The sequence below is a fragment of the Lytechinus variegatus genome, chromosome 19 (genome assembly GCF_018143015.1).
Source record: "Lytechinus variegatus isolate NC3 chromosome 19, Lvar_3.0, whole genome shotgun sequence".
In the NCBI taxonomy this organism is placed as follows: Eukaryota; Metazoa; Echinodermata; class Echinoidea; order Temnopleuroida; family Toxopneustidae; genus Lytechinus; species Lytechinus variegatus.
The window spans coordinates 19,856,029-19,869,296 of NC_054758.1; the positions used below are offsets into that span (position 1 = coordinate 19,856,029).

General features: G+C 36.0%; 1 protein-coding gene across 1 annotated transcript; it reads right to left on the reverse strand.

Annotated features, from left to right (window-relative positions):
- Window positions 1-225: 225 nt before the first annotated feature.
- LOC121405758 (CUB and sushi domain-containing protein 3-like) lies at window positions 226-13,016 on the reverse strand. The gene is made up of 16 exons (XM_041596712.1): window positions 12,914-13,016; window positions 10,817-11,008; window positions 10,169-10,360; window positions 9,667-9,852; window positions 9,324-9,509; window positions 8,838-9,023; window positions 8,235-8,414; window positions 7,591-7,776; window positions 6,849-7,034; window positions 6,017-6,202; window positions 5,094-5,279; window positions 4,519-4,704; window positions 3,738-3,929; window positions 3,015-3,218; window positions 2,442-2,571; window positions 226-1,839 (listed from the first exon to the last, which is right to left on the reverse strand). The coding sequence occupies exons 1-16, from the start codon at window positions 13,014-13,016 to the stop codon at window positions 1,650-1,652; spliced, it is 2,871 nt and encodes a 956-aa protein (XP_041452646.1). The 3' UTR covers window positions 226-1,649.
- Window positions 13,017-13,268: the final 252 nt, after the last annotated feature.

A 13,268-nucleotide genomic window follows, 5' to 3' on the forward strand; every position in this document is an offset into this window, starting at 1 on the left:
CTCAGTTATCATATGCCGGCTTGGATGCGAAGAAACGTGAAATAATGCTTTATAGTAGAATAATTGAAGAACTTAATTTGTAATTTGATTATTGTTCAAATGAAGTTATGATTCAGAGATGATCAATTTTACTCAACTACGCTGACGCATTCTTGAAAATCACGACGCAATGAACTACATTTTTCTTCTTATTTTTTCCCCTCTCTTTGTCTTAAATTCCATCAATTCCAGAAGTACAACATAGTTCCAGATTATGAAATTCAATTCAATTTAATTATATATTCATTCAAATTCAAATAGGTTAAAAAAAGACACATGCACAATGCAAACAAATTAGAAATGCATGAAATAATACAGAATAGAACATATCTTAAATAAACAAAACAATGCCTTGATTAAATATCATACTTGAATTAAAGAGAACTTGAAAAGAAAAGCACAGAGGTTTCTGTGAGAATAAGTTCTCACAGAAACCACATTTCAAATAGGCCCGATACTTTTTTACCTCTAGGAAACTATACTCAATAGTCAACTAAAGCCAATGTTGACCAAAACAAACATATTTCAAGGTAATACCAACAGTGATCATTGATATTGCAATAATTTACAGGCGCTTGATAAATGCAAACCAAGAACTAATATTTGAATATAGATTAAACTACCGTGAATTAGCATCTAATTACTGTATAGCTTGAAATCTTCGGCAAATCTTTTGAAAGCTTTTATTCTCCCCAGCCAACTGCAATGAATATCTGTAATAAAAGTCATTACCACTGTGCAACTGAAAAGAACATAAAAAAATTATTCTTCCTATTGCTAGAAATATTCTGATAACATAATTTGTCATTGATTTGTCTGTAATTGATTTGTCATTGATGTCATTGATTTTTCTGTAATATCTATTATATTGAATATGTATTGTTACTTTGATTGTATTTTGAAAAAAATGTTGAACGGAAATAAATAAATCTAAATCTAAATTTAATGTGTGTATATCTACAATTCCTGTATATCAACAGGGCATCCAAACACACACATGCAAAGTAAGATCAATACTTGAAATATTTTTTTTAGTTCACTTATATCGTTCAAGTTTGGTTTATTTAATTTCGACTAAAATCAATGACAGAAGAACAGCCAGTAGGCTGAAGTGGGTATGCCGTGATTAAATAAATAAATGAAAAAAATGCATTACAGATGAAATATTGTTTCAATTTTTCCATATCTTTGTTCCTCATATTTAAATTTAGGTTTAATAATCTATTATTTTTGTAATATGAAGCCCTTGTTTACACTTAATCAAACTTGATTTCTTCTTTTTTTCGGAATAGCTTATTTTGAAGATTTGATATATAAAATAATTATTCATAAACATGGCAACAATGCAAATTACTTCTAAAATGTATTTAACAAAACTTCAAGAAGAAGTTTCTTTGTGCCTTGTACACCCCCCGAATAGTACAAGGTCTGGTAGGAATGAAACACATCCCCACAAACAAAATGGATTGTAAGTAATCGTCTATGTTTTTTGGTTCATCTTATGTCATTTATATTTCTCTGTGTAAATATCTTTTCTGTAATCATATTTTTTTTCGTTCTTCTTCGTTGTATCGTTCAACAATCGCCGATGCCGATTTGAGCAAGGTAGCTTAACGTGGGGTATCATAGTCCTCGTAGTTCTTAGTGTTGCGGTCTGGTTGGAGGTAGGGTTCCGTGTACAAAGGCTTGTCACCTGTAATGTAACCTGCGTAACCCGACATGCCCGATGGGACGTCCGGGAGTGGTCCCCGATCAGTACTTTTAGCATGCAGGTATTCGTTTGACGATGAACGGACACGACTGCCACGAGAAATAGACAAATGAAAAGAAAAAAAGAACACAATAATTGTTGAGTCTGATAAAACCAACATTGACAATTTGTTTGTGAGTTGTGAAGTACCTTATGTGTTCTTTTTTTGTTAAACACATCAGTAAATCATACCAACGAATGGATACTGAAAGGACATCCATCGAAATTGTTTTCGGGGAGTGGCCATAGTAAATGGAAAGAGCATTGTCTGACCTTATGATATTATTAACAAATAGTAATCAAATATATGTCCGAGAAAGAAAAAAAAATATTTTTCAGCGGTTGTTTCATAAACCTATACTGTATGACATTTCAATTGGATTGAGTAAATCCGCACTGAACATGATGACCCGACGGACCATTCAAGAAAACTCATTTCAAGAGTTCTGTAATTCCATTATTAATAAATTAGCACAATCGAAAGAGAAATATGTATATATATTTTGTATAATATATGCATATAGATTTTGTATAATATATGTATATAGATTATATATATATATATATATATATATATATATATATATATATATATATATATATATATATATATATAACATATAAGATAAAGGTTAATTAGCATAATACTAACCGTTTCACGAAGATCGAGAAGCCTGCCATTGACATCAACACCAAAACGAAAACGATCAGCGCCGTTACAAGCAGGACCGTAGTTAAGAAACCTGTCCTCTCATTCTCAGCTTTTCTGTCTGCAGTATTTCCTATATAGAATGCCAAGAGTTTTGAAAAAAAATGTTTTAAAGATTGTTAGTATATCACTTTTACCGCTTTATTTTATAAGTAAAGACTCAAATAACCATTGTTTTCCCTTTTTCGGTAGGTAAACGTTCAAAGAATATATGAAGCTTCTCAATTATGTAAATATATTGATTTTTTCAATAGAAGTGTATGATGATAATAATGAAGACACTGAATAATTTTTACATAAGAAATTTAACAAAAGTAAATAATCACCTGAAGAAATGATATCTTCTATTTAACCATTAAGCAAATGCATATAATATGATATTAACAAGAGTTGATGAGTAAATAATATTTAAACACACAACCTACTTTTTACCATGTATGTCCATTCATGGTATAGTCATGGTATACTATGGTAAGTTATAATCTTGAAAGCTGAATGCATTGATTAAATACATACCTGGAACGGCACTGACATGGCCAAGGGATGGTCTTGGAATAGGGCAATCAATGGCCCTTCCTCGCCATTTACCATCCCGGTGACATTCCCAAATAAACCAATCAGAGTCGCCGTTGCAAGTAACGTTCACCTCGTCGCCGACCTTGTAGCGAGGTTTTAAATTTTGGACAGATGAAACAGCTGGTATGATTGGTGGGTCGCATTCTATTGAGAAGTGGGGAATCAATAGTGGAAGTTACAATATAAAAAGTCATAAAGGAAAGACGTTGTTATTCAATTTATCATCTACATTGTACATAAACCGTTGGTAGTTGGTTAATTCACAGTACTTCTTGAATTCGTTGTGACGTGGCATTTCGAAAACTGTGTATTACGAGTGTGACTAGTCTTTGTTGATCCAATAAACAAACCACCTGAAGGGGGGGGGGGGGGCCTGGCTAGAAAACTGAACTCAAGACGGGGTTGGGTTATTATTGAATATACGTATATATATATATATATATATATATATAATTATGTATATGCAGTGCGTTTATTTTTGGGTGGCAAATTAAATCATGGATAGATCTTGCGGAAAAGGGGTGTAAATTGAAATCATATAAGCTATTGCGTTATAGGTTGATAAATGCTTGCCCCTCCTAACACGATTTTCTACTTGCCTAAAGGTGGAGGGTTATGACATCATCTTGTAAGAAAAACTCGCTAATGTGGGGGTTTACATACCTACATCTGGTTCCTCGCACACTATGTTTTGTCCAATCCATATCCCTTCTTGACATACCAATAGAAAAGAACTAGGATCTTCATTGCATGTCACATTAACCCTATCGCCAGGTTTGTATGAGAGACGAAGATTCTGATTGGTTGAATGACGGGGAATGACCGGAGCACTACAGAAGGTTTGATGAGTGGCACCTGTATGTTTTAAAAACGCAAATACGACTTTATGGAAAAAGAAATAATTTCTGTTTCTAGACAATTATATTAGGGCAATTATAATTTGGTGTAATACACAGTGAAAACGCTGTTCAAAATTTTAAGTACGTATTTTATTCTTGTCACTCTAACAACTACTATTTCAATTCGTTTAAACAAATTGGAAAAGGTTAAAGGTTTAAATCATTTTTTTCAAGCAAAGGGCTTGTAAGACGACGTACAATTCCAAATGTTTTACTGTCTATTACAATAGGGTCAGATTTGGACCGTTGGTGATTTTAAAATTTTTCTAAAATTTGTAGAATGTAGTAAATTTACAAAGGTTTCGGTGGCAATAAATAGGCGCGCAAAACACTTTAAAATAAAACTAATTTTCAAATTTTCGCTTGCAAGAGTAACATCTCTGGGATTTCGAATTACGCTGTACGGCCTTTGCAGACTAGGCCCTGTGCTAAAAAATAATCATAACTCTTTATCATTAACACATTTATCATATCTATGTTCATGAATTAATAATAAAATAAGCATTAATATTTTTCAAAACAAAAATAAAGTAGGATAGAGATACCCGGATCAGGCGCAGGGCAATCGATGTTAGATCCAGTCCATATTCCAGCATTGTTACAACGAAGGGTGAACTGAGAACTACTTCCGTCACAGGATACAGCTATCTCGTCATTAGCATTGTACGCCAATTGCTGTCCCTCAATACTTGAATATCTTGGGAGAGCGGGAGCATTGCATTGTCTTGGAACTATTTTGGAAATGGGGGATTTAAATGGACATGAAATGAAATATAAATCAGAATAGATTTCCCAAAACTTGATTTTTTGTTTCAACCTCTTTATAGCGAATCTGCAGATTAAAGGAAATGATACAATAGGCCCAGGACACTTTTCTGATAGAAAGGAAGGGCAGCAAAATCTAATACATATGTGTTCATAAACGTGATGATTTTTCATAACACCTACTGTTATTCAGAGGAAAAGAATGTGTGTGTCAACGTATTTGCAAAAGGAAGTATGAAAACAATCCTTATATTATTTCGGATCTAAATTCAATGTCATTATCAATCCAATTACTTGTAATTAATTCGAGTAGATGAATATTGCGGTAAATACCAATAAATTTAACATTAAATACCTTGTGGAGGTTCCGGACAAGATACCGCCTGGCCTTTCCACAGACCGTTCGTGTCACACTGTAGGATAAACTGAGTGCTGCTGCCATCACATGTCACAGTTATATTATCACTAGAGTTATAACTCAGTTGAAAGTTTTGTATTGTTGCATATCTTGGGACGTATGGTGCGCTGCATTTCACGGGAGCTGTGAATAAAAAAAAAAATTATTGACGGAATGATAGGATAACACTTCTTAGTGATATTATTAGTTTTAGCGTAATGGCTTATTTCAAGACGGAAAAATATATATTTATTTTAGTCATGTTTAAAATAACAAATGGCAAAAGATAGAAAAATGGCAAAATGAAAATACGATGCGATTAAACAGAATTCCCTGTTTATAACACATATCCTCCACAGACATTTCTTAGTGATTGGATCAATCACAAATAAGCTACAGAACATAAACATGAAAATTGAAATGACTGGAACAATCACACCGCCACACACAAACCATTCTGGTGATGTCCCGGCAAGCAGGGTTAGTCTGAACACGATGTGTCTCTGCATTTACTCAACTCAGTCACAGACAGACATGCGATGTGCTCAGATTATCCCCCGCTTGCTGGACATCACCAGAATGGTTTGTGTGTGGCGTTGTGTGATTATTCCACTCATTTACAATTTTTTATTTTTAAATTCCTGTAGCCTTTTTTTGAGATGAAGCCAATCACTTAAACAGGCAAGGGGCGCTGCACTTCTCCGGAGCTCTTGAGAAAAAAAAATGAAAATGTAAGCGCAATAGGGATTATTACTTGGAAGTGACATGAAGTAAGACGACGTTCATTTGTCCGTTGTCCGAGCTTTACCCCAACGCACGTATAAACCATCAACAGTAACGACAGAATAGCGAGTGAAACTGAATGAAAATCATATCACTACCTTCAATTGGTTCCGGACAAGAAAGAACGCTTCCCGTCCAGAATCCATCAGAGTTACACTGAAGGTCATAGCTGTCCGTACTGGTGTCACATGTGATTCTTACACTGGCGCCAACATTGTAGTCCAGACGAAGGTTATCAATAGACCCATACCTCGGGATGTACGGACTATTACATCGTACCGGCTCTGAATTGTGACAAACACATTGTAAAGAAGTCATAACTTATACCAGGGTAACATGATATAGTCGTTGGATGATTATTTGGACTTGTAACTCGAGCTTACAATTTCAAAGACAATTTTGAATGGAAATCTATTAACAACATTCATTTTAAAGTACTACTTACAATAAACGATTGATATTCAAAATAAATGAAAATCATCCTGAAACACTATTCATATACTTTACGACGGATTTCATACAAAATGAAAGAGTCTTGAAAAAGACAACATTTCCTTTTTTCGTACTACTTCAATACATTTAACTACTGATGTGTATGTATTATTATTATAGACACCATATTATACTGAATTCCACATCAGCGAATGATCATTGAACTGTATTGACTGGACTATCTTGACGACATAAAGTTTTTGAATTCAATTCTTACGTCTGTAAGGTTCGGACAAGACACTACGGGGCCACTCCAAAGGTCATGCATATGTCATTGTATAGTGAACTGTGTAGAACTGTTGTGACATGCACGTCAGCATAATTAAGTAGCAATGAAATTTTCCCCAGAATTTGATCTTATAGTTTTGTAGATTATGCCATGGGTTACGCACATGCCAATTTTCGTCCTAATTTCAATTCTTCAGAAACCAGACTTACTTTCTGTAGGTGTCGGGCAATTTGCTACCTGTCCCTCCCAGAGTCCACTTGTGCGACATCTGAGCCCGAATCGAACCGAGCTATTATCACATCTTACAATTACCCTGGCGCCCAAGTCGTAAGATGCTTGAAGATTCCTAACTGATGAATATCTCGGAATGCTAGGAGCGTTGCACCTTGTAGGGGCTGAAACGATAAATTCCAGAAAAGTATGATAAGTTCAGGATAATCAAATTTAAAGGTATTAAGCACGTGACAGACGAACGTTTACGAAGAATGAGGTTTAAGAGACAATAAGTCGGAAACAAATACAATAATATGAACCTGTCACTGATGTAAATAATCCCTACTTAAATAAAATAAACAGAGAACAATATATGTCAAATACTTACACAATTAATGAGACGTGTAAAACAGCTTCGATATATTAACAGTAATCAATCAGATGGCTCAGAAAGCGATGTTTGTACATTTTTGTCGACATTGGAAGGGATTTGAATTCGACAATCCAATTCTATTTAAGTTCTTAGGTCTGTAAGGTTATGAACAAGACACTACTGGGCCGCTCCTTAGGCAATGCATGTAACACTGTACGGTGTACTGTGTAGAAAGGTTGTCACACGTTACGGTTATTCTTTCATTAAAATCAAAGCTCATTCTGTGGTCTTACCCCAACCCACATATAAACCATCGACTCTAACGACGCAATGTCGAGTGACATGGAATGAAATCATATCATTACCTTCAATTGGTTCAGGACAAGAAAGAACGCTTCCCGTCCAGAATCCATCAGAGTTACACCGAAGGCTATAGTTATCTGTACTGTTGTCACATGTGATCCTTACACTGGCGCCAACACTGTAGTCCAGACGAAGGTTGTCAATAGACCCATGCCGTGGGATGTACGGACTGTTACATCGTATTGGTGCTGTAATGTTAAATAGGGCCTACACATTGTAAGTAAATGGTGTCTGCTACACGGGGGACCTGACACTAGGATTGAACATTGAACATAATGCACCATCCTATATGTGGACCGGTAACTCGTACAAATAAATTCTAGGTTAATTTCAAAAGGGAACACTTCACATCAGTTATTTCGAAGTACAATTCTTATTTCATCGTGGACAGGCAAGATTCAAAATCACAATATCACTAGAAAAAATAACTGAAGGAAATCGACGCCAATCATGCAGACAGATTTGGGTAGAAAGGAAAGTTTATATATCTTAACAACTTCTATGAATTAACGTTATGATTCCATATACTGATAATGAATTGTGAATTAAAAAGTGACTGTTGCATCATTTCATGGACAATGGCAGGGATTTTGATTCGGTAATCTTAATAACTTAACAAATATTAAGAATTGGTCTAAGTGCTTACGTCTGTAAGGTTCGGGACAAGACACGACTGGGCCACTCCATAGGCCATGCGTGTGACATCTGAGGGTGAACTGTCTAGTATCGTTGTCACATGTCACGGTAATTCGTTCATTGAAGTCGTAGCTTGTTTTGAGGCCCTGGATTGTGGCATACCTGGGGACGTAAGGGGCGCTACACTGTTCTGGGTGTGGGAAACGAAATGTTAAAGTCGAAAGAAATACAAATGATGATCATTTCGTGTCTGTAATGTTTAGACATAATTGGGAGTTTGAAAAAAGAAATGTCGAGAATTTGATAGTAATTAAAACATGTATAAATTCATATTTATGTATAATTATCTCGCTATATATGTATAAATATACATACATGTATATACAGTACATAAACATTACAAAGTCGCAAGTGGAAATTAATATAAATCCGCCACTAAACAAAATCCCACAATATCTTTAAAGTGAATGATTTCCAAAATACAAAGACGCAGTGAACAGCTTGTACTCTGTAAAATGCTCAGGGACCTTTTCCAATTTTGTCCTAACATACATCATGTACATTGCCTTGGTAAGTATATTCCTAATTCCAATTCTTCACAAACCAGACTTACTTTCTACAGGTGTCGGGCAAGCTTGTACCTGTCCCTCCCAGAGTCCACCAGTGCGACATCTGAGTGCGAATCGAATCGAGCTATTATCACATCTTACATTTACCCTTGCGCCCAAGTCGTAAGATGCTTGAAAATTTCGAACTGATGAATATCTTGGAATGCTAGGAGCGTTGCACCTTGTAGGGGCTGGAAATATACATTTCAGAAAATCATGTTAGGTTCAAGGTACGATACCTAATCGTATTAAGCACATGACCGTTGAACCTTTACGAAGAATGAGACTTCCTTTAAGAGACACTAAGTCGGAAAATGAAAATAGTAAAATAAATTGGACATCGATATAAAAAATACCTACTTAAATAAAATGGAGAGAGGAAAAAAGATTAAACAAGATATGTCAAACACGTGCACAATAACAGAGTTATGTCGAACAACCTCTCAGTGTGGATATTGGGCAATCAATCGAAAACTTATTTAAGTTCTTACGTCTGCTTGGTTCTGGACAAGACACTACTGGACCACTCCACAGGCCATGCGTGTGACATTGTAGGGTGAACTGTGTGGAACTGTTGTCACATGTCACGGTTATTCTTTCACTGAAGTCATAGCTCATTCTGAAGTCTTGGATTGTGGCATACCTTGGAACATAAGGGGCGCTGCACTTCTCTGGATCTGTTTTAAAAAAAAGAAAACAACTGAAAACGTAAGTGCAATGGGGATTATCACCTTAAGTTAACGTAAAGAAGTACGTGGATCCTTTGCTCCCAACCCACAAACGAACCATCAACGACAAAATAGCAAGTGAAATTGAGTGAAATCATGTCACTACCTTCAATTGGTGCCGGACACGGAAGAACGCTCCCCGTCCAAAACCCATCAGTGTTACACCGAAGGTTATAGCTGTCAGTACTGCTGTCACATGTGATCCTAACACTGTCGCCAACACTGTAGTCCAGACGAAGGTTATCAATTGTCCCATACCTCGGGATGTACGGAGTGTTACATCGTACCGGCTCTGTAATGTTGAATACATATAGTAAGTTCATGTCGAATTTAAAAGGGTGACATGACGTTATATTAAACTGGTGGAGATTTATTTTACTTGCAACTCGAGTCGGTAATCATTTGATACCATGATTTTAGATGGAAATACATTATCGACAAATCCAGGGAATATTATCAGGTATTTACTGTAGTTTACCAAATGTACCTCTCTCGATTCATATTATTATTTTACTTGGTTTTTATTGAAATACTGCAATTTCTTTGCCGATTGACATTTCCATCAAACTTGGTTTAGGAGTTAGACGGAAGGATCTGTGATATATCACCTGCGATTGGGGGAGGACACTGTCGCATTTGGCCAATCCATAAGCCTGTGGTATTACATCGAAGTGTAAAGGGTTGAACACTGCTATTGTCACATTGGACAGTCACTCTTTCACCATGGTTATAGCTCAACTGAAGAGATGGAATCCACGAGTACCTCGGAATTAGTGGAGCGCTACATTTGGCTGGAAGACCTAAGGAGAGAATTAAAAAAATATATCATTAGGGTCTATCGGGCAAAAGAAATTATGTCGAGGAAAAGATGATATTTATTATTTATTCGCTTACAGTATTTCTAAATTTATGTACTTTATTTGAAATAACCATGTTCGTGAACTTAACGAATTTCACGAACACTTGGCCGTAATAGGTTACATTGAAACTCACGTATTTTTCATTTAAGATAGTTAAGAGAGTGGTTAAAATGTATGTTAATGATTAAACTGAAGGATAATTAATGGATTGCTTTTTTACTTAAACTAATGATTGTGATTATAAATCTTTAGTACAATAGTATTTTGCTTGTGAAAACAACATCAATAATCTTTTGCAGGTGGTGTAATGGGCACATCTTGCTCGTGCTTTTATTTTGTTAATGTTTACAAAAAAAATCATGTTCTACTGATATTGAATAAGAACTTCGATTTTACCGACTGCATATGCAGGTGCAGGACAAGAGATCTGGGGGCCACTCCAGAGTCCCTTGTTGTGGCACTGAATGGTAAAGCTATCCGAGCTGGTATTGCAAGTTACAGTAATCCTGTCACCGTAGTTGTAGTTCAGTCGGCGGTCTGTAAGGTGTGCGTGAGCTGGGATGGATGGGGCGCTACAATTGGTTGCTCCTGTAAGAGATTTAGAAAAAAAAAATGATTATTTTTTCCCCTTCAAACTACTATAAGTCTCATAGATTTGAAGCATCTGATAAGATACAATGCTTGGTATCTTTAGGAATTAAAGTTGATGAACGAGTAGCTTCACTGAGTTTTCAATCTCATTTAGAGCATATCGTCACTTCGGACATACATGTATGGCTCGTGGGGCGGGGAGGGGACTGTGAAATATCCTACCAAAGCAATAACTTCCCATTTAAGTGGAGCAGTATCTGTAAACTTTCTGTCTGACGAATGTGTAGCAGATAAAAAACCGGATTCCTCACTTTAAACCCCAAATCGGGCAAACTGTGTCTCATTTTAACAACAATGGTAGAGACAATTCCATATAAAAGAACATATCCTTGGAAACCCCTTAGCTATATCAAACTTTAGAGCCTGGAGACATGCAGTACAATACAGCAAATGTATTTCGAAATCAACATAATAGTTGTGGCCAAAGTTTCACCACTTTGCTCTTGCTGATGTCGAATAATGAACATGCTTAACCACTCACCGGTAGATGTCATGAATTGGTGATATAATTTCTGATGTTTCTCGTACTTCAATATTTTTTTTGTCCTTGCCATTGAATAAAATTCGTCATCTGATATGTGGTATCTGACCAATGCTTTGAGTTTGTTCGAGTATAAGGTAAACATACATCATTCAGTTGCCAGAAATTGTAATTTCTCGTCAACGAGCGAGTTTATTCTGGTAATTTTATGTGAATGAAAGAGTTTATCTGGTATTTCTAAATGAATCAAATGATTCTTAAACCTCATCCTTACCTCTGTTCGTTTGAAAAAAATCGTGCAACTATTTTTTGTACATCTTAAATTAACGCGTATTATTTTTTTTAACCGACAAGAACGACCACGAATACTCACTGTCGATGCTCGGTGATATTTTGGGTTAAGCTATTACTCCTTCTCACCGGGACACCCGGGCAACGATTATGAGAGTTTGCTGTTAAGCCTATGCAAAACGGGTGAATGACAATAAGCGTGTCGTGAACTCGGAAAGATCGACATGGTCAAGACAAATCCTTACATCGACAATGATTGAAGAGCATCCGATCCTTAAAAAACCACGCATTATCATCATTTGAAGAATGCAAACCCATAGTTTAAAACTTCAATAGAAACAAAATACCATTGTGTTCGATTTGAGAGGAGCTGTTCCTTCACCTTTTGAACAATTTGTAGCTTTGTTAATTTGGCAAATGATGGGGTAAACGTGCAGCCTTTCTTGTGGTCAAAGGAATAACGCGCATTACTAGGTCAATTGTCATTTAGGCAAAGTGGCAAATATGTGCAACGGTAATTATGACATAACACTTGAGCTCACTGTATATAAAGGCCCTATGACATATGCTTGCCTATGTCCACGTCTAAAGTAAAAGAGTGCATTGCAAACTGTCATGAGTCCCAACGGCCTATAAAAATGTTCTACGACGCCAGAATAATGATCAGCTCCGCCATCGAGTCGCAAACCAGCATTCCCGCTTAAAGAAATAAAAGGAATTTTTGTTTTTACCTTTGGGTGTCTCAACTCTAAGGTCACATGTCTCTGATATGTTACAAATATGAGGCCCTCAAAACTGAACGGTCAAACACAGACATCTTAGCGAAAGTCACCTTTGAAGTGTCTGCACAAATATATGTATTTTTGTTTGGTTTTGACTTTCCTAAACCCCTTTTCCATATTGATTATATCAAATACAACAAGGACCAAAGTTAAAAATATACAAGTTCTCAGGACTGTTAGCCGATTCCGATAAGCAATCATGCAAAGAAGCTATATCCGTAAATAAACCTCTGCTAATCGAAAAAAATAATACAACGTGAATCTAAGCCAAATGTTCCAACATCTCACCTGATTTGTGGTACACGACGAATGCTTGGAATTTGGTTGTGTATGAAGTAAACATGCAGTTTGTTGTGTGGAATGTTGTAGTGCACCTTAACACGAGGGTCATAGTTATCGAGCCGGTAATAACAATAATAAATAAAGAAAACTACCATCCCCCTTTTTTAGATGCAGTCATCAAGCTTTAGAAAAGTGTCCGGGAAACAGGTTGGGCACCACCATTGCTAAATTAATCAATTCCATTTAGAACCTTCATGGGTGTACATCGAAAATGATGATCAGTGCATACTTTTTGTAAAGGATGAATACTAATATATATTTGCACACTTTTCAGATGCAAAAACTTTCATCATCGTATCTA